Genomic DNA, 21176 nt, shown 5'->3' with positions numbered 1-21176 from the left:
TAAATTTAATAAAAATTGCTAGACTTTTGCACTTTTTTAAAAAAGGTTGTATCTTTGCCTATGTTATAATGGTGAAAAACCACAAAGCAAAAGGGAAGAACAATGAACAAATTAATGATTTTTGCACTTAGGTTTTCAAGGTGAATTATCTGTTTAAAAGATTAATCTTTGTATTGGTTAAAGATACATGAAAAAATATTTTTAAAATGTCCAACTATCCTTAAATTTATCAGCAGGGAGGTAGGCTTAGCCAACACTTTTATGAGTGCTGACCCTTTAGTTAACAACCTCTTGATACTGATTGATTCAATGGTTATTTTCTAAACTGTGTCTGTTGTGCATGGATGAGTCTAGCTAAATCCAGAAAGCCTCATTCTCAAAATGGATGATAGATTTCCTCTCCCTCCCCTACCCCAGCAACTCATACATACTGTCTCCTAAAGGATAGAGAGGCTGTAATCAGTGGTGAATTTCCCACATAGATGAAATCATGAATCCTTGAAGTATTGAAGCAGTATATATTTACAGTAGAAGTGTAAACTGAACTGTTCATGGACGTGCTAACAGTTCTTTTCTGCCCCAGATAATATTTGTTCTTCAGCTGTGATTTATATATAGTGTCCTCAGTGCAAGGAGATGTCCCAGATTCACCCTTCTGAAGCTCAATGACTGCCCCCCCCCCAAGGTAAGGACAAAGGTAATCACCATCTTCTATCTGACTTTCTCAGGACCCTTCATCCTCCCTTTCCAAGTCATGAGAGAATCCCTAGTGTTAGATAGAAAGGTTGGCTCAAGTGAAGACCAGAGTTAATTCAAGTCAGGGCACCTTTAGACAGTAATAATTGCTTTTAGTTACTACTGACTTGATACAGAAATAAAATACCCTGTATTCCAGCATTCAAAAGTTTCCTGAGTTGGTTACAGTAAAAATTAATACTATCATTCATACATAAACTAGGAGTATTGGAAACATTATATGGGAGAAAACAATATCCACCCAATGTAGGGAGGAAATATCCTGTGGATTTCATTCGCTGCTCTTGAAAAGTAGTCTTTCCATTGGTCATCCAGTAGCTTGAACACCAATCTTGAGCTTAAACAAAAAATGTGCTGTCCTTGGTACTCAGTGGAGACCCTGAAGAATAATTAGGCTGCAATTCCAGATCAAAGAAAAATATTTAAATGAGGGGAATGTAGCATAAGCCTGTTCATAGGTCATCAAAAACTGCTCACAGAGGCTCACGGAGACTAAAGTGACTTCACACAGGAGCATAGATTTAAAGCTGAAAAGGACCTTGGAAGCCAGTGAATCCAACCTCATCATTTTACATATGAGGAAACTGACGTTCAGAGTTGTCCAGGATCACCTAACTAGTAAGTGTTTAAGGCAGGAGTTGAATTCAGATCTTCCTGAAACCAAGAACTTTTTCCATTAAAGGTTGTAATACTTGAAAGTAGCAAAGAATATAATGCAGATTAGTAAAAATAGAAAGCACACTGAGCTTCAAGACCTAGTTTCTTGTCCTGGCTTCGACACTAAATAGTTGTGTGACCCTGGACAAATCACTGCCCCCCAACCTCACATTCAATTCTCTTTTCTAATAAAGTGATGACAATTACACTAACTACTCTTCACTTCATAGAGTGGTAATGAAAGTAGTGCATTTAAATGGGAATTATTGCCATTATGTCAAAGCTCAGCATTCCTTCCCCCCATGTCATGGAAGAGAACATGACAGTCACCTACCTGAAGCACCTCGTCGGGCCAAGAAAGCTATGGGAAGTTCCCGACTGGGGACCAGGAGGCCCAGATGCAGCATTTCCACTGGCTTATTATCTAAGGATACAATGTCATATTTTCGTACAATCTGGAACACAGAGTGACAAAAAACAGAATTACTCACTATCTTTCCTTTCTTGAAGAACCATCCAAGGTTCATTGTGATAGAAATTCTTGAACAGGAAAGAAGCATCAAGAAGTAAGTTTTACCCAACAAAGAGCCAAATGGAGCTGGAGTTCAGCTAAGCGTCGCCCAATGCACATCCTCTTTCCGATGCCAAATGGAAGGTGAGCAAAAGGATGGATTTTCTTCTTTTCATGAAGCCAGCGTTCTGGCCTATACTGACTCCAGTCTTCAAAATTTTCTTCATTAGATCCCAAGAACTGAGTATTTAACATTAAAACTGTCTAAAAATACACACAACATTCTTGTTAATCAGAAGGGAAGCGTCAGGAGAAGTTGTTAAAAATACCACTACTACTATGACTGCTACTATTACTACTTCTACTACTGCTATTGCAACTACTACTGATAATACACAATTTAGTTTTTTTCAAAGCGCTTTCTTATAACAACCCTCTGATATGGGTGGTATAAGCATTATCACCCTTTTTACAAAAGTAGAAGTTGGACCTCAGAGAGGTGAAATAACTTGTCCCAGGTCACATAGCTAGAATGTTTCATAGCTAGAAGACCACCAGAACCCCTCTGGATCTAAATCCAATGCCATTTTTTCAATACTATACTTTCTCTCATCAATACTGGTATATCTAACAATTCAGACATAGCCCCTCTAAATAATAATTTTAACCTTCAACATGACAATTTTGCCTTTCATCTGAATTGACACTCTCTTTGTCAAAAGCCCTGTCTATGCCTCTTTAGAAATCTCTTTCAAATATGTGCTAATAACCAAACCTCTAAATTCTACTCACCCCCTTGGGTAGTGCATAGTCTCCAAGAACCATTTCTTGGTCAAGAGTCCTTGTTGTAAATGGCACAGATGGTGTTAACCTAAAAAAAACAAGTACAGGTTATTAAAGTTGGGCAGTGATTAAATTTTATCTCAGTTATTAATAGGAATTAAATCCTGATCGAATAAATCAGGCAATATAGTGCTGTGAAAAGATAATTGACTTGAGAATCAAAGGACTAGGGTTCTAATCCAGGTTCTGTCATTAAGTTGCTATGTGACTTTAGGTCAATTGTTTCATCTCCCTGAGCCTCAAAAAATGCTTCCAACCTTATTAACCAGCAGTCCTGTGAGCACTATTATTATTTTTGTTTTGGTTTTGAACTTAGAGATGAAAAATAGAACACATATGACTTGCCCAGCCTTTCATGAAAAATGAAACATAAGAATGGGATCCAGGAGTTCATAGGATTTAGAGATGGAAAGGATCTTAGGGATCTCACTGTCTTGTTTGATATGTGAGCAAACTGAGTTGTGACTTTGTCAAAGACATACAGTTAACTAGCAAGGAGTTGTGTCAGAATTTGAACCCAACGCTTCTGATTCCAAATCCAGTCCATTTCTCACAATGTGTCAAGGCCTCCTTAAATTCTGTTTTCATAAACTAACTTTCATTTTCAAATCCATCTGGGGGTGCTCAGAGGGACAGGAGAGGAAGGAAAAGAACAAAAGTGGGTGGGTTGAGATATTAAATCATGAGGCAATAAGGTAAAAAGGAATTTTTCACCACAACTTATATGATTAAGATTATGTTTCGGGCAGTGGGTATATGTATTTTACCTCATTGATTCTTTGAGGCAGGCTTTTAAATAAGGCATATTCTTCAAGTCCTCTGCTTTAGGTATCCGTTGCTCAGGCAAAACTCTCTCTATTTCCTCAAGAAGCTTCTTCTGTACCAGGGGATTTCGAGATAAGTTATACAGAACCCACAAAAAGCTGTTGGCTGTCTGAAATGCAAATAGATACCATCACTGAGGCAGGCAGGTGGTGTGGCAAAAAGAACATAGGACTTAGCACTGAAAAGCCCTGAGTTCTAATTCTGCCTCTGACACTTATTTTGTAAAGTGCTTTGCAAACCTTAATGTGCTTAGGATAATAGGTTTAGAACTAGAAGGGACTCGAGAGTCCAACTTCCTCATTGTACATATGGAGAAACTGAGGCTCAGAGGGGAGCAGAGATTTGCCCAAGGTCACATCGCTAGTAAGTGGCAGGGCTGAGACTCAAATGCCACATCTACAGACTCTGAATCCTGCACTCTTTCCTCACCACTTGAGTATCCGCTTTTAAATGAGCTTTTTGCCTTAAAGCCACCTGCTGTTGGAACTCTCTGGATGTGATGGAAAGTCTAGCTTTTTTTGCTGTAAATTAAATTATAAAAGCGTCCAGTTTTACGCAAAAGCAGGGTGAGATTTCTCAGCTTATTTCATGCACTTAAAATGTGCCTAATTCATATAACTTCAAAGAAAAGCATCTGTTATATAAATTGAGATTCACACAGACCCCAATGTGTGATTTTTTTCCTCCATATTCTTCCCATTCCCAACTAAAACAGCTCTTTTAAAATTAGGAAAAGATAAGCAGTAGGGGGTGGGAATGGTTTGGAGGCTTGAAAAAGATTGTTCACTAATAAAGCTTTAAAACAAGGGTTTGGGCATAGAGGGATATGGGCAGTTAGGTGCTGGAGTAGATAGACTGACAGCCTGGGAGTCAGGAAGACTTAACTTTTCTGAGTTCAAATTGGTCCTCAGATATTTCCTATTTATGTGACCCTAAGCAGGTCACTTAAACCTATTTGCCTCAATTTCCTCATCTGAAGAAGGAAATGGGAGATCTCTCCAATATCTTTGCCAAGAAAACTCTAAATGGGATCACAAATAATCAGACATGACTGAAACGACTCAATAGCAACAAATGAAATGATATGGTAGACAACGAGCTAACAATGAAGTTAGAAAGCCCTGGGCTCAGCCTAGGCTCAGAGTCCATCTCTGATGTATATTGGAAAGTCATCCTATCTCTTAAAGTGCCTCATACAAATATCTAACACTATAAATTATAGAACAGTTGTTGGCAGGTAGAGGGCATTTTCTTACTGGGAGTTCCTTATACCATTGAAATCACAGCTCTGGACAAGGTAATTTAAAAAAGAGTTTACCTTATACTGAAAATTCAACACAAATCCATGCAACAAACATTTATAAAACACCTACTGTGTACAAAGGACAACACATAAAATAACATAATCTTTATCATCAAAGAGTTTATAATCTAATGCATTCATAATAACTTTCTCCTCTGAAAGTACAAATTTACTTTAGGTAAGTCACTTCCTCTCTTCCATCCTCAGTTTCCTCACCTGTAAAATGGGGATAGTTTTATTATATAATTGCTTACCCCTCAGAGTAGTCATGAGAAAAATCTCTGTTACTCATATGTGAGCTACCAAAAAAAAAATTAAGCTCTTTTTTTCTCATCCCCTGGAAAGTTAATTCCCACATAAACAAAGATGCTGCCCCTAACCACAGCTCCTACCAAAATATGAAATTCTGGCTTCTACTTATTCTTAATAAAAGCTTGTTTCATGTTTCAAAATGGCATCACTTATTTCTTTTCCAAAGGAAACTAGACAAGGAGGGGGGAAAATGGCCCAGACAGCCTGTCCAGCCCTTTGCAAAAACACATGCCAGGTTATGATGGTTTTGGTGAATCGTGTGTGGTGTCAGGTTGCAGTAGCTAAATTGGACAATATATTCCTCTGGAAATAGTCAGAGTGACCTCTCTATAGACTCAAATTTATGCTCTCCAAGTGTCATGTACAGTTTTCTGAAAATATATATGTGATGCTCAGACCAAACAACATATTGGGAGAGGGCTCAAAGCAAATCAGATTTATTATTTTTGGAATGGCTTTGATGTCAGGTTGTTTCGAGCCACAAGATTCTGGTGGTTACAGCTGCAAATAAACTCTGGTGGAAGGCATTATTGTAATAGCCCAATTCACAAAACAGGAAGAAGGCATAGCCACCACATTAGATATGCTTTCAAATTTCTCAGATTTACCAAATGTGACTTTCAGAATAGCCAGGCCAAAAAAAGAAACAGATCTAACCATATCAATAAGTCCTTCACCACAAGTACTCTCCAGTGTTTCCAAAAGGACAGCTAACTGTAGGCTTCACCAAAAGCATCCAAGACAGGCTGCACTTTTCCACTGGGACCTGTCCTAGGAAACCTCTTCAGCCCAACTGGCCTGGGCACAGAGAATGAGCCTCATGAATAGTGAAAAGGAATGGATAATAGAAGAAGCTACAATTTTCTTAATCTAGGTACCCAGCATTCCTGAGTCCAAAGTTGACAACTGAGTTAAATTTACCCTCAACCTGGTTACAATTTTCAAAGTCAACACAGTAGGAAGGGCAGAAATATTGTGCAAGGATAAGCTCTCTACTATGAAAGTAACCTAGTATGAGATCTCATTTCAGAGTATCTGAATCAGTGTCTGATCCAGAAGCATCAGAAACTAGAATAACATCTTAACTCCACTGAGCAGGACAGTTCTACAAAGCACTTTCACTTTTTCTATATGAGAAATATTATTTTTGCAAAAGAGCATGAAATGCAACAGAGAGAGGAAAAATGGAAGAAATGCCTGTCTGGTTTGCCCAGAACTGAGGAAGGGGAAGCAATGTTGAATTGGGGAGGGATGCTATAATATAATAATAATGTGAGACAGGGTCTAAACCTCTGATCGCATTGGTATAGAGAATTCCTTCATGAGGAAATTCTCTTTCAAGTAGGTCAGCACCAAGTTATCCAGCACACTCAGAAATGGAGTTGCTTAAAGATCCACAAATGGGATGTGTCAAAGACAAGACTGGAGCCTAAGACTTTCACGCTCAGACTGACATTTTAGCCACAACATGCCCACTGGTTCTCCAACAGCAACAATAACAATAACTTTTTTGTATTTATGTAGCACTTTAAGTGCATCTTCAATGTTTCAAGAATCCGTGGTTTCATCAGTGGCAGTACTCACTCGAATAATAATAATGATGATAATAAAGACAATGTTAATATTAATATCTAACATTTATGTAGTTCCTACTAAGCATTACTCTACTAATTCAGATTGCAATGCCCTTATCACTCCGTAGAAACTAAGTTGCTCTGGTCAAAAAATTTCATTCCCTAGCCTCCCTTCCTTTAGTACATTTGAAAGCATTCATTAAAGGTTCACTCTGTGCTAGGCACTGCACTATGAAGTGGAGATCTGAAGGAAGGCAAAACTATAGTTCCTGCCTTCAAGAAGCCAATCTGCTAATAGAAGAGATGACATATAAATAATTAGGTACATGGGAGACAACTACAAAGGAGATGGAAAGCAGTCTGAGAGTGAAGGGAGGGCATTAACCATGGGGTGGGAACCAGAACAAGGTCAGGATTTATTAGCTGAGTCCTAAAAAAAGCTGGGGAAACTAGGAGGCTGGAATGTAGAGGGAGAGCATTTCAAGCATGGCGGACATCCAGTGCAAAGGCATGAAGTCTGCAAGGGGGCCAGAACTGCTGGATGGAGAGAGTAAAGAGTGATGAGCCTAGAAAATTAGGAAAAGGCCAAGTTATGAATGCCAGAGAATTTGTATTTACTAATATATAATTTATTTCTAAATTTATATATTTCTTTCTATAGAAAACCTTTTCTATTTTAACATGGATATATAATATATAATAGGAAGCTTGGCAGTTTATTGTAAGGTTTGCGGAGGGGAGTGACATGATCTTGACAAAGATTCACTTTGGCAGCTAAGTAGAGGATGGATTGAAGTGGAGAGAGACTTGAGGCAAGGAGATCAGTTAGAAGGCTATTGGTAGCTCTATAAAACACGCATGAGACAGGACAAGAGTCCAGTATCTAAAACATCTTTTACTTTAACTAAAACATGAAATTTCTGTTCTGCAAAGGAGTCCATCTTTATCTATGGCAGTTGTTCTTAGGGCATGAGAATTAGAAAAAAAAAGTTTTAGCTGTATTGTAATATAGGCAGCTAGGTGGCGCAGTAGATAGAATGTTGGGCCTGGCATTTGGAAAAACTGAGTTCAAATATAGCCTCAGACATTTACTAGCTATGTGACCTTGTGTAAGTCACTTAACCTCTGTTTCCCTCAGTTTCTGCAAATATAAAATGGAGATAATAATAGTACCACCTCCAGTTGTGAGGGTAAAAGAAAATATTTGTTAAGTGCTTAGCACAGGGCCCGGAATTTAGTCGGCACTATATAAATGCTAGTTATTATTATAATTTTATATAGTTGTAAACCTATGTATTTGATTTTACGTGTTTAAGATCACTGTTCTAAGAAGGGGTCCATAGGCTTGTCCAGGCTGTTAAACTGGTCCAAGACACAAAAAAAATTAGGAGTCCCTGAGCCACAGAATTCATGGCAAAAACAAAAACAAACCAAACAATCAGAATAAAACTCCCAAACAAAACAAAACAGAGAAGTTGGTCTGGCTGGAGCATCCACATAGAGAAGAGACAAACAGGGCCTTACCGTTTCTACTGCACCTAGCTGGAGCTCTGTAACAGCTGCATACAGTTCCTTTTTAGAAATCTGATTCTGGTGATAAATATCACAAAGGAAATCCTCACTGGGATTTTCTGAATGTTTTTCCAGTCGATTGTTAATGCATGCTTTGACTGTAGGAAAAGGAGAAAAGTGGGAGAGAAATGAGGTTATACAATTATAATTAGGATAGGAGAAGAGTCATCAAATTAAAATCCCAATCCAAGGCTTTCTCTGTAGCAGGTCATAATTCAAATGGAGAATAACAAGTAATTCAAATGGAGAACGACAAGAACTTTCTATTCCATTCAACACACATTTAAGAGACTACACTATTATCAATTAATCAAAAAGCATTTAGGGTACTTGCTATATGCTCTGGATAATGTGCTAAGCACTGGGGATCCAAGGGAAAAAAATAAATAAACAACTGTTTCCTTCAAGGAGCTTCTGTTCTGTTACAGGAGGTATTATGTACCACGAGGAAGGCACACGAAATCTTCAGTTTTATTTTGTGCCAACACACCATATTTATTCAATATCCTCCTTTATAAAATACATATTAAATGGGACTTTCTCAAATTCGTTCTAGTTTTTCATAGATTGGTCCTATGAAGTGCCAGCTGGATGTCTGGCATTATACCAGGCACTCCAAACACATTTTTATGGTTATTATTCAATCACTTCAGTCATGTCCAACTCTTCATGACCCCATTTGGGGTTTCCTTGGCAGAGATGCTGGTAGAGATTGCCATTTCCTTCTCCAGTTCATTTAATAAATGAGGAACTGAGGTCAACAAGGTTAAGTGATTTGCCCAGGGTCACACAGTTAGTAAGTGTCTGAGGTCAGATTTGAACTCAGGAAGATGAGTCTTCCTGACTCCAAGCCCAGTGCTCTATTCACTACGCCACCTAGCTGCCCCTCCAAACACACACTAGACCTTGTGCCCAGTAGAAAGTTCTTTCCCAAAGCATATTTTCATTCCATTAGTCATATTTTTATGTTTCATTATTATTTCTAGCGACCTAGTGGTACAAAATTTCCTGTGCAGATGCCTAATAGGAGCAGAAAAGATCAGCTCATGGCCAAGGTGGTATCTGAAACTCTTGACCCCCAATGGAATAGTGCCTATACTCAGTATCCTGGACCATGTGGCTGCTGAGCAGGCATGGCCAGAGGTTCATTCTCCTGCTTCCTACCTACCCTCCACCCCTAGTTTCAGGGCCTCCTGTGGGTAGATGTTAGGAATGACAAAATTGACATATAATATGTCTGTGACTGGAGTTGATTCTCTTGCCTTGTATTTATAGGCTCATGGACCTTGAAGATTCACAGAGGCCATCTAATTTGATATTCTTACTATAACTACGAATAAAATGAGACCCAGGAGGATTAAATGAATTGTCCAAGGATCTACAGGTAGAAAGTGATGGAGATGGGATTTGAGCCTAGGTTTTGTCTCATCAGGTATTGCTCCTACCCTCGCATATTGTGGGAGATTTGACTACAGAGGAAACCTGTGCTCATTTGAAATGAAAGCACAACCGAGCTACCAGTCTAGACTCCTCTAGGAGACGAATCTTATGCCTACCTCTTATGTAAAGTAGTTAACATGGTAAGAATAAAGAATAATTTAACTGCAGAGAGAAGCCTTCACTTTTATGTGATATTATTATTCCTATTTACAGAAGAGAAAATAGGCTGACACAAGAGAATTTCACAGTTGAATGTGTGTCTGAGGTAGGATTCAAACTCAGATCTTTTTGACTCCAAATCCAGTACTCTTTCTACTATACCACCTGATGAAGTGGATAGAGAACTGACCTTGGAACCAAGAAGACCTGGGTTCAAGTCTTACTTCTGATACATACTGGCCATGTGACCCTGGGCAAGTCACTTAACCTCCCAAAGTTCTTTGCAATTCTTGAAGACTGTAAGTTGTGGAGAAGATGTCTACCTGTATTGGTAAAGGGGATTTACTGACCTGGGAGTTCTCTACACCAGTGATATTACAGTTATGGTCCCTATCCCTAAAATGGTTATAACAATCCTTGCACAGGTCCATTGAAGTCCTACACTGATTCTTCCTTATAAGATAGCAGGGACTGTGGACTCTTGAAGGCTATGCCAATAGAGTATGAGCACTTATAGGACTTCCCATTCTGGAAAGCCATAAGCATAAGCCTGAACTTGATTAGACTTGGGCTTGTCTATCATATGAGGCCAAACCTAAGGAAATGCATAAAGCATATCACCAGAAGGTTGCAAAATCACAGAATTTGGAACCTCAAGGGAACTTAGAAGTCATTAAATCCAGCCTCTCCATTTTAATGGTGAAGAAACTGAGGCATAGAGAGTTCAAATAACTTGTCCAATGACACAAATAATAAGTTGCAAAAGCAGAATTTGAGCCCAGGTCCCCTGACTCCAAATCTAATATTCTCCACTGTACCATATTTCCAGTCTTCAGTCACAATAATTCATGAAGAATGTCTATTGAGCTTGGAGTTTGTGAGGTTTTTTTTTGTCAGTGAGGAGAATGTCCACACTGAAGTTACCCTGAAGCTTTTCAAAGTACCAAGGTAAGCCCTGCCTTCCCTTTCTCACAGATTTGCTATGAAGATTAAATGAGGTTAAAAGAGTCTTTAAGACCACTGAACTGAATCTTGTTTTACAAATAAGAAAACTGAGGTCTAGATTTGCTGAAGTCATACAGGTAGTTAGAGGTAGAGCTGGGTTTCATATAAGGTCCTCTGAATCATAAGATCACAAATTTAGAGCATAAAAGGACCTTAGAAATTACTTAGTCTGATCTCCTTATTGAACAGGGTAGTGAACTGAGGCCACACTAGGGTCTCTAGAGTGGCAAAGACAGGATTTAAACTCAGGCCCTCTGTCTACAAACCTAGAATGCTTTCTACTATGGCAGGTTGTCTTACCTCCAAATCCTGTTCTTTTCCCCTGTGTAATGCTGTCTCCTCTGTTTAAAGAGCTTTGAAATAGTAAAGTGTAATCTGAATGTACATGTATATTATTATTAAACACAGAAACAGTTATCATACTTGAATAGGAAATCTGGGGTGGAGAAGGGAAGATGAAGCCTACTCTCTGACTTAAAGGATTCTACACTGAGCTCCTATAGAAGGCTTTGCTGCCATGATGTCAGTTCTCAAAAGAAAGGCAGAAGAACGTCAGAGAACAACAAAATGAGTGAAGACAGGCCAGTGAGGAAGGCTAGGCAAAGAAGGGAAACAGCATCTTCAAAAGAGCCGGCCAAGCTGCATCTCTTAGGGAGAGGATCCAGTCAGGCCTTCAGGGAAGGACCTTCTCACCTGATTTAAAGATGTAGTCCCACGCCTGAGTGTGCATCTGCCAGACCTTGGTGTTTAGGATTTTATGAAGCTCCACTGGGGTCACCATCATCCTCCCAAAAGTACTCATCATCTGTGAGAAAGCAAGCATGTTTCCATTCCTTGCCCTTCCAAAGAGAACCAGGGTTTTATGCATCTTGGTGAAGAGCTAGACTCTCAAGAGTTGGAATGGACCTCAGAGGGCATATGGTCATAGGATAGGGTGGTAGGTATGATATTTGTGATCCTTTTAGTAGGAGGAAAGTCCCCTCTACCAATCCATGTTATCACTTTCTCAGAGAATGTCCTAGCCCTAGAGCAGTGGTGTTCAAATAGAAGTGGATCTCTATTGGCCTGATATTGACTCAGAAAACCTCAAATTAATATCATCTATGTTATATTGTAGTCTTCTTTATTTTGTTAAACATTTCCCAGTTACATTTTAATCTGGTTCAGGCCCAGGGATACTCAGCCAGGATGAGTCAGAAGTGAGACTTGAATCCAGGTCTCCCAGGACTTCTTGAGCTTGACTCTCTTTGTGCCACCCTCTGCTGCCAGAATTTAAAAGCTATTTAATTGAATTTTTAAAAGAGTATGCTAAAACCTTGATAGACTTAACTTTTCTCAGCAATGCAATGATCTAAGACAATTCCAAAAAACTCATGATAGAAAATGCTGTCCACATCCAGAGAAAGAGCCATGGAATTTGAATGCATATTGATGCATACTATTTGCTCTTTTTTTTTTCTTTCTCATGGCTTTTCCTTTTGGTTCTCCTTCTTCTTTATAACATGACTATTGTGGAAATATGTTTAATACGACTGAACATGTCAGCAGAGAAAATTTACAACTCAAAATCTTATAATGTTGAAAACTAAAAATAAATAAATAAAATTTTTAAACAGGTTAAAAAAGTATGCTAAAAATTGAATCCTTCCTAGATGAAACTGCATATGAATCCTTACTTTAGATCAGTTTATAACTAGAAGCAAATACTGTTTCCACTGTGATTAATACAAGCTGAAGTCAGCCCCTCAAAGTTCTGAAGCTGGTGACGTTGGTTTTGTGTTTTTGTTCCCAGACCTTCTTCTACCATCAGAGAATAGATCTAGAGTTGGAAGGAACTTCCAAGTCCATCTAGTCCAATTCCCTCATTTCACAGATGAGGAAACTGAGCCCAAGGAGGGTGAGTGACCTTGCCAAGGTTGCACAGATAGAAAATGGCAGAGACAGGATTTGAACCCGGGACCTCTGGCTCCAAATTCTGAATTCTTTGAATTATATCATACCTCCTGCAGAGGACCCTGAATAGGATGTAATATGATTTAATTTCTGAAAAAACTTCTTACCAATCAATTCTGATTCAGTAGATGTAATAGATTTCATAGAGTTATTTTGATACTTCTCATTCAAAACAATTAAGAGATATATGATTTCCTAATTCAATTTGGCAATTTAACTCCACCCAGGAAAACCACACATCAAACATATTCTTACTGTTTTGATGGATGTAATGAAGTTCAAAGCATCATCGCTGGCATTGTTCTGCAGCAGTCCAAATCTCTTTTCATACAACACTAGGCAAATACCTGTTATTTAAAATGATCATGGGTGTTACACAATAGCAGCAACTCTGGAGTCTGTGATTATCTAGCTATTAAAGGTTCAGTTCTGTCTCCTATGGAAGCTTTGGCTTTTCCAAGAACAAACAAAGAAGCCAAGAACTTGACGGCCTTTCACAGCCTGATGCAAAGTAAGGAAAACAAGCTGAGGGAACTGGTAGGATCTGCACAACTGAAGGGCTCATACCAACTCTGTGGTGAGAAATCCACGGGCTCTACTTGCTTAGAAACTCATTGTTGGAATAAGAATGAGTTTAGGATTCCCATCATTTACTCAGGATGACAATTTAAGTGTCCTGTGACTTAGGAGACACTGGAATGATTCTCCAGAGGAGTCAAGAGTTGAGAAATTAAAGGGGAAATGTTTTCATTTTTTTTTAAAGAAGTTCAAAGTTCTCATTCTGTCAACTTCTACAACCTTGAAACCTTCATTCATTCTCTGCTAGCTGGAAGGAATATCTCCCTTCTCGGACCTTGCAGAGCACTTGGCAGCTCTGTTGGGCGCTTAACCATGCTCAAAACTTAATTGGAGTTTAACTATTTGTGTTTCTGCTTTAATTCTTCTGCTAAGTTGTGACACTCTTGAGGGCAAAGGGCTAAATCTTATTCTGTTTTCTATCTTAAGTGTCTGTTACAAGGATTTGTAAAGCATAGAGGCTTAATAAATATTTGCTCACCTGAAATTAATAATAATTTTTCATTTATATAACACTTCAAGATTTGCAAAGGGTTTTACAAATATTAATTCGTTTGATATCTACAACAACTTTGGGAGATAGGTGCAATTATTATCCCCATTTTACAGATGAAGAGACTGAAGCAGACTTGTCCAGGATTAAGTGACTTGCCTAGAATCACAGAGCTGACATTTGCTAATGTCAGAAGTTGGACTGGAACTCAGCTCTTCCTGACTCCAAGTACAGAGTTCTATATACTTTATCACCTCCCTGAATTTATATTATTTAAGGTTGGGGTTTTTAACCTAGCATCTGTAGCTTTTTAATTTAATATTTTGATAACTTTATTTCAATGTAATAGGTTTCGCTTTGTAATCCTGTTTTTTTACTTTATCCATTTAAAAACATTATTCTGAAGAGTCCATCTGTTTCACCATACTGCCAAAGGGGCACATGGATAAAAAACCAAGAACCTTTGGTTTAAAGCATATGTCTGTGTTTGAACATAATACATAATGACAGAATAGTCTCTCTGAATGTTAGTTATCATTGGCACCTTCATTGATAAGGATATTCTTGTAATGGCAAGAACTGAACAATCTAACCACTAGGGTCCCAACCAACAGGAAAATCTTTGTCCCATTACTTCAACCACCCTCAATGCAAAACAGATTGGCATGAGAGATTACTCTTTAATGAAAAGGTATTAATATTAACATTAACGTACTACTCCCTTATTTAGTGTCTCATGAGATATCTAGGAAAAGGGCATTCTTTCTTGTAAAGTGTTGTAATAGGAAACACTTTTTTTTATAGCATGCTGATATACCCATAATGGCAATAAACCTGATCCAAACACAAAATAAAATAATTTAGTTTGTATTTCTATATCACTTTAAGGCTTACAAAGTATTTGTTTTTCACAATAACTCTGGGAAGGAGGTAAGCCAAGTGTCATTCCATTCTGCAAATGAAGAAACTGAGGGACAGGAAAATTAAGTGATTTGCCGAGAGTTAAAGAGATGGAGAGTGTTGAAAGGAAGACTTAAATTCAGGTCTTCTGACTCAAAGACCATCCTTCTTTGCACTGTCTCACAGTACCTTATTGATGGTTTCAACTCAATACTGAAAATCATTATGGCTCTGTGAGTGGCAAAAGCTGCAGCAATGATTTCTCCTTTATGTACTGTGTCCATTACATGCCATACAAAACAGACCCACATAATCTTTGGATTGGAACATGCACATAGGCTCTTCATGTAGGAATGCATACCTTCCCTTATTCTTTTACATTTTCATTTTAGATTTTATACTATGCCAACATAAAGGGGCATTTTCCAAATAAACTGATGAAGATTAATTCCCTAGACTTTCCAACTTCTCCAATTTTCTTGGTGTTTTGAGAAAATGATACAGTATGAATGTGGAAAAGTTGTCTTCTTTAATGGAAGAGCAAAAGGCTAAGAGATTAGATTAGGTGATAGGCAGTCCTAAGTTTGGGACTCAGCTAGTTTTAACATTAGCCTTTTGATATTGGGTAAGGCCCTTTAACAGAATCTCAGTTTTCTCCTCTCTAAAACAGGAGAAATCCTTTTCCTACCTACCTTTTCATACCTAGTGAGAATCATATTTGTCAATAGCTTTCCAACCAAAAAAACCTCTATGTACATGGCAGAGTGGGGTAGTGGACTGAATGCTCAACTTGGAAGCAGGAGATAGAATGCTACCTCTGACATTTACTGCCATGGGACTCTGAGCAAATCACTTAATATCTCTGAAGCTCAGTTTCCTATCTGCTAAGTGGAGATAATAATAGCATCTGTATTAGAGTGTTAAAAGGGTAAAACGTGAAAATGGGCATAATGCCTTGTAAATCCTAAAGCTAGGCATTGTGATGAGCAAGAACATCACTGGATCCTTAGTGCTTTAAACTCATATAAAAAAATCATTAAAAGCTTACTTTCAAATGACCATTTGTTCAGTTCACTATATAAGTCTTCAATTTGGCCATTTTCATTACAGAGATCATCTATTCTTTTCATAAAGTCCACTAAGACCTAAGAAAAAAAGACACATGGAAAGAATAAACCATTTATGGCATCATAGGCTTAATTCAGTTCTTGTGGCATTTGATACTCATGAGGTTCCCTTTTTTCCCCCAAAGTAAACTAATTATATATTTCCATAAGAGCCCACCTTGTTCCCCAAACAAGTCTTGTCAACTGGGACTTCTCAAAGATTTCCTGCAAATACCCACAGGTCAAGTTTCAGCTTTTGATCTAAAAATGATGCTTGCCATTTAAGAAAATGAAAACATTGACTCTAATCTCAAAGGGAATTAGACTAAGGGATACTCATCCAAAAGGTTAGTTGGCTAAGTGTTGTGATACTGTAACTATTCTGAGGTCTGCCACTTACTTATTTGGAAAAGAACTTTTTATAGATCAGATTGAGTGGAAGAAATCCTGAGCTGGGAGTCCATCAGGAGATCTGAGTTCTAGTTCAGCTGGTTCAAGTAAAGTTGTTACAACTTTGGTCAAGCTATCTGACCCCTCTAAGCCTGTTTCCTCCCCAGTAAAGTGGGGGATTTGTTGTTGTACAGTAGTATCTGACTCTTCATGTCCCCATTTGGGTTTTGAGCTTTCTCTGGCAAAAAAACAAAACAAAACCAAAACTGGATTGGTTCGCCATTTCCTTCTCCAGCTCATTTTATAGGTAAGAAAACTGAAGCAAACAGGGTTAAGTGACTTGCCCAGGGTCACACAGCTAGTAAGTGTCTGAGGTTGGATTTGAACTTAGGACAAGGGAGTCTTCCTGATTCCAAGCCCCAAGCTCCTATTCACTGCATCACCTAGCTGCCCGAAGTGAGGGGAGAGACCAAGATTATGAGGTCCTTTCTAGCTCTAGTGCAAGGACTTTTAAAAGTGGATGATCAAATCAAACAAAAAGTCCACACCACAGGGCTAAAACTTTGTGAGTAGTGGGTTGAATAAAGAGCCTCTTTGTTACTTACATACACTGTATTTAACAACACTTAAGTGCTTTCCCTTGGAAACATATAATAACTTTTGTGTGGCTGGCATTTCCTGGTACATTGATATCTCAATTAGCTAGAGAAGCCTAGAGAAATCCCTTCAAGACCTAAACCTGAAAACTTAAGGTTTTCCGGGGATAAGTTGTGAGGAAGAGTACGTTGGTGAGGCATACCAATTCTTCATTTTGTAATTTTTATTTTTCTTTAGGATGGGATCCTTGACTTCATTAGTGTAGGGAAGTACGAATAAAGAGACTATCAATAATACTTTCTCTTTATTTATAGGATAAAAGGATTATGTTTGTCACTAGAAGGCTAGGTGATTTGCCCAGGGTCACACAACCAGTATGTGTCAGAGGCAAGACCTGAACTCATTTCTTCCTGACTATGCTGAGTATAGGTAGCTGGTGACATAGTGGATGAAGTGCTGAGACTGGAGTCAGGAAGGCCTGAGTTTAAATCCAGCCTCAAACACTTACTAGCTGTATGACCCTGGGCGAGTCATTAACCTTTGTTTGCCTAACTTTCTCCAACTACAAAATGATGTTTGAGAACAGCACCTACCTCCCAGAGTTGTAAGGAGATTACATTTGTAAAAAGTGCTTAGCACAATGCCTGGCACATAGTAGGCACTATACATAGAAATACTTATTCTACACCCCTCTCCATTTCACCAAAGGATTAACATATAACACCTTAAAGGAAAGGTATCTTCTTTAATTAAAGATCCATTTATGTCAATTATGCCCAAGTATTTATTTTCTCCAGCATTTCTTAAGCTGCATAGGATCTAAATGAACTTTGATATAAATCTAACAACTTTTAGCACCATCTCTCTGGAAGGAGACATATTCCAGGCTGTTTATTCTGAACCCTCCTCGTGTCTGAATCTATTCTACACAAAGTAAAAAAATTGATAGAATTCCTTGGAGAATCTGAGGTAACAAAAAATCACTTCTGCATAAATTACTTGGATATTTTTCAAAGGTGTTTTAGGGGGCAGGAAAGAAGGATTTCCTTTGATTTCTCTAAAAATTGGTCTCATTTTTAAAGCATGCCTTATGGATCACACTTTTGTTTTTATAAACTTCTCATTATTTCCAGGAGCACAGGCAAGGGGCAGCCTCAGTAACAAGTACCTCATTGATTTTCTCATCCAGCTTCATAATTTCTGTGGGCTTCATTAGCTTTTTTTGAAAGGCACTCCTTACTCTCTGCCAATCTTTCCCTTCCCTGAGGGAAAAAAGAGAAGGTTATTTAAAACAAAAGAAGGGACACTTCTAAGTCTAAAAATTCATCATTTGCATAGCTCAAATGAAACAGCTTTAAAGAAAAGTCTAAATTATGTAGACTATTTAGACAGCATGACAGTGAATTAAGTTCTAGACTTAGAGTCTGGAAGACCCAAATACAAATCCTAACCAGATCCTTACTAGTAGTGAGATTATAAGCAAATAACTAATCTCTCTTAGCCTCAGTTTTCCCATTTATAAAATGGAGATAATATATGTAGTATCCACCTTAAATAGTTTTTGTGAGACTCAAATGAGATAATGTAGGTGAGGTGCTTTGTAAATTTTAAGGAGCAATGTAAATGATGTTGTTTTATGGTGGTTGATATTTCCCCTTGGGACCAGTTTGCTTAGGAGGATGGAAGAACATTCACTCATGGTCTAAAAATGTGCTTGGGTGAGAAGTCAAGAAAGTCTGATTCAGAGCTGATGTTTTCCCCTCACTTTGTAAGCCAAAACAGGAAAGGTACATTGGGCAGAATTGGGAGACTTTGTTTTGAGGCAAAAATGTCTCTGGATCTCCTAAGAGAGACTGATCTCTGCAAACTCAAATAATTCCAATAAATCTTTCTTACAGCCTACTGTGAGGTAGCCCTGGCCATATCGAGATCCAGCCCAGTGCTTCCTCCCTTCTAGTCCCTTCTCTCCTTCTCCTTTGTCAGGAGTTTGCAGGTGTTTTCAAATGTGCCTCTGCAGCTTTCTCCCCTCATATCTTTTCCCCTGAAGATCTGGACAATCTGTCCTCATTAGGTTAGGATTTCCAGCTAATCTAGGTGAAGGTCTCACTGATTTCTGCAGATAATATGAATTCTCTATCTTCCCCTTCCCCTAATTACAAAGGGATCAGGAACCCCACTTGGATAGTTTCTTCCAGATAGGACACTCCATATTAGCAAAGTCTTATGACTTTGGAACATAGGATTTTAGAGTTTAAAAGGACTATATTGATCATCCTTTAGTTTTACAGAGAGCAAAATGAGGGCTTCAACTTTATATCTAGGAGTTTTGTTTTGTTTCCCATATTCCTATCTAACTATCCCTCCAGGCTCCTTAATAAAATCCCAGCTTCAAGAATGGATCCTGTTCTGTGCCTTCAGCAAGGGGAAATAGACTCCTATTGGAGTCCCCTGCTTACAGAATCAGCAGCCCATAGCCCTCCTTGCGATAGTCACGATAGGCTTTCCAAGGTTTGATTTCTAGTCGCTGGGGGTACATGCTCTCCTTGCGGTAGAGTGCCTCCAGCAGACACGGGGATCCCAGGTGGACAGAGTCAAAGGAGCCCAGCTTCATGCGGAAAATCTTGCCAAATTTCTTATGGTACTCTGCCTGGAAAAAAATTTGAAAAGTGTTGGTGTAGGGATGTGTGTGTGTGTGTGTGTGTGTGTGTGTGTGTGCATGTGTGAGTATGCGTGTGAGTGAGTGTGTGTGTTTTGTGTGCATGTGTGGGGAAGACAAGATCCATAGCACTCTCCTGGTGCCCTCCTCCAGATATGCTCTGAAAGAAGATCTGTTCTTCTCTCTGTATCTCCGTCTCCTCTCTGTGTCCATCTGTCTCTCTGTCTCTGTCTCTCTCTTTCTCTGGCTGTCCCTCTCTCTGTCTCTTTCTTTGTATGTCTGTCTGTCTTTCTCTCTGTCTCTGTCTTTGTTTCTCTCTGCCTCTCAGTCACTGTTTCTCTGTCTGTCTTTGTCTCTTTCTGTCTCTCTGTCTCTTTTGTCTTTTTCTCTCTTGGCCTCTCTATTTCTATCACTCCACCTCTGTCTCTGTCTCTCTTTGTTGCTGTCTGGCTCTGTGTTTCTCCTTTCTCTCTGTCTCTCTCTGTCTCCGTGCCTTTGTCTCTCTCTCTCTGTCCCTCCTCTCCCTCTTTGTCTGACTGTCTCTTTTTCTGTCTCTTTCTGTCTCTTTGTCTCTCTGCCTCTCTATTTTTCCATCTCTCTCTGTCTTCTTCCTCTTGGTTTCTGTCTGTCTCTCTGTCTCTGTCTCTCTGTGTGTGTCTCTGTCTCTGTGTCTTTGTCCCTCTCTCTCTCTCTGTGTCTGTGTCTCTCTCTGTCTCTGTCCCTTTCTTTGACTCCCTGTCTCTGTCTTTGTGTCTCTTTCTATCTCTCCATCTCTCTCTTCTGTCTCTCTGTCCCTGTCTCTGTCTCTCCTCTCTCTGTCTTTCTATATATCTGTCTCTGTCTCTGTCTCTCTTTCTCTCTCTCCCATTTGCTGTAGATACTGGAGGACCTGGGTGCACAGACAGCTTGGAAGCTGGAGAGGGTCTTGCTTGTGGAAAGTCTTGGGAGAGTGGTTCCGGCCAGGTAGGGAGGAGGGCAAGGAGTAGGGGAGAGGGAGCACTTACCAGTGTATTATGCTGTTTCTTCAGGCCCCCCTTCCAGAGGATTTCCAGCAGGCTACCCAGGAGGGGCCAGCTGGTTGGACCTGGCAGTGCAGAAGCGGTCTGCACCTCAGTGGGTACCATCACAGGGCAGATCGGCGGCACTTCGGGAGGCTGGGGGGAGCATGCAGAGGATGTGACAGGTCGAGGAGACTGCCTGAGCCTGCCGATTTGCTTCATGAAGGCAGCGACATAGGGGGCTTTCCTGACGGGTGAACTCATGGCTTCCAGGGACCAAAGTAGTTTAGGCAGGTGAGAGGGAGAGTAAATAGTGTGGGTTTGTGTATGTGTGGATATGTGTGGGAGAAAAGTTAAGAGTGTCAGAGGAGCTGAGGATGCGGATTCAGAGAGGTCTGGAGGATTGAAGAGAAAAGCCAGAAATTGGGGATAAACAGATAAGTGGAGAAGAGGAGCAACCGAGAAAGTTGAAGGTATTGAAAGACGCTCAGAGCTGGAGTAGCGACTAAATTGCAGTTGCCCCAGGGTTCAGAGAGAGAAAGGAAACCCT

At 39.3% G+C, this 21176-nt stretch overlaps 1 protein-coding gene across 1 annotated transcript; it reads right to left on the bottom strand.

Moving 5' to 3' along the window:
• Window positions 1-1063: 1063 nt before the first annotated feature.
• CYP24A1 (cytochrome P450 family 24 subfamily A member 1) lies at window positions 1064-21150 on the bottom strand. Its single transcript, XM_072633501.1, has 12 exons — window positions 20633-21150; window positions 19429-19619; window positions 18141-18234; window positions 15928-16024; window positions 13166-13257; window positions 11651-11762; window positions 8306-8451; window positions 3535-3701; window positions 2717-2795; window positions 1991-2188; window positions 1748-1868; window positions 1064-1151 (listed from the first exon to the last, which is right to left on the bottom strand). The coding sequence occupies exons 1-12, from the start codon at window positions 20888-20890 to the stop codon at window positions 1147-1149; spliced, it is 1560 nt and encodes a 519-aa protein (XP_072489602.1). The 5' UTR covers window positions 20891-21150; the 3' UTR covers window positions 1064-1146.
• Between the last annotated feature and the right edge of the window lie 26 nt (window positions 21151-21176).

This window comes from Notamacropus eugenii, chromosome 1, assembly GCF_028372415.1.
Source record: "Notamacropus eugenii isolate mMacEug1 chromosome 1, mMacEug1.pri_v2, whole genome shotgun sequence".
In the NCBI taxonomy this organism is placed as follows: Eukaryota; Metazoa; Chordata; class Mammalia; order Diprotodontia; family Macropodidae; genus Notamacropus; species Notamacropus eugenii.
This window is presented reverse-complemented; position numbering and strand designations above follow the sequence as displayed.

Coding starts and splice junctions, on each gene's coding strand:
- CYP24A1 (XM_072633501.1), bottom strand. CDS start 20,890: ATGAGTTCACCCGTCAGGAAAGCCCCCTATGTCGCTGCCTTCATGAAG. Junction 13,258..15,927: donor GAACAAATGGTCATTTGAAA/GTAAGCTTTTAA, acceptor TTTAAATAACAG/GTATTTGCCTAGTGTTGTAT. Junction 11,763..13,165: donor TCATTACATCCATCAAAACA/GTAAGAATATGT, acceptor GCTTTCTCACAG/ATGATGAGTACTTTTGGGAG.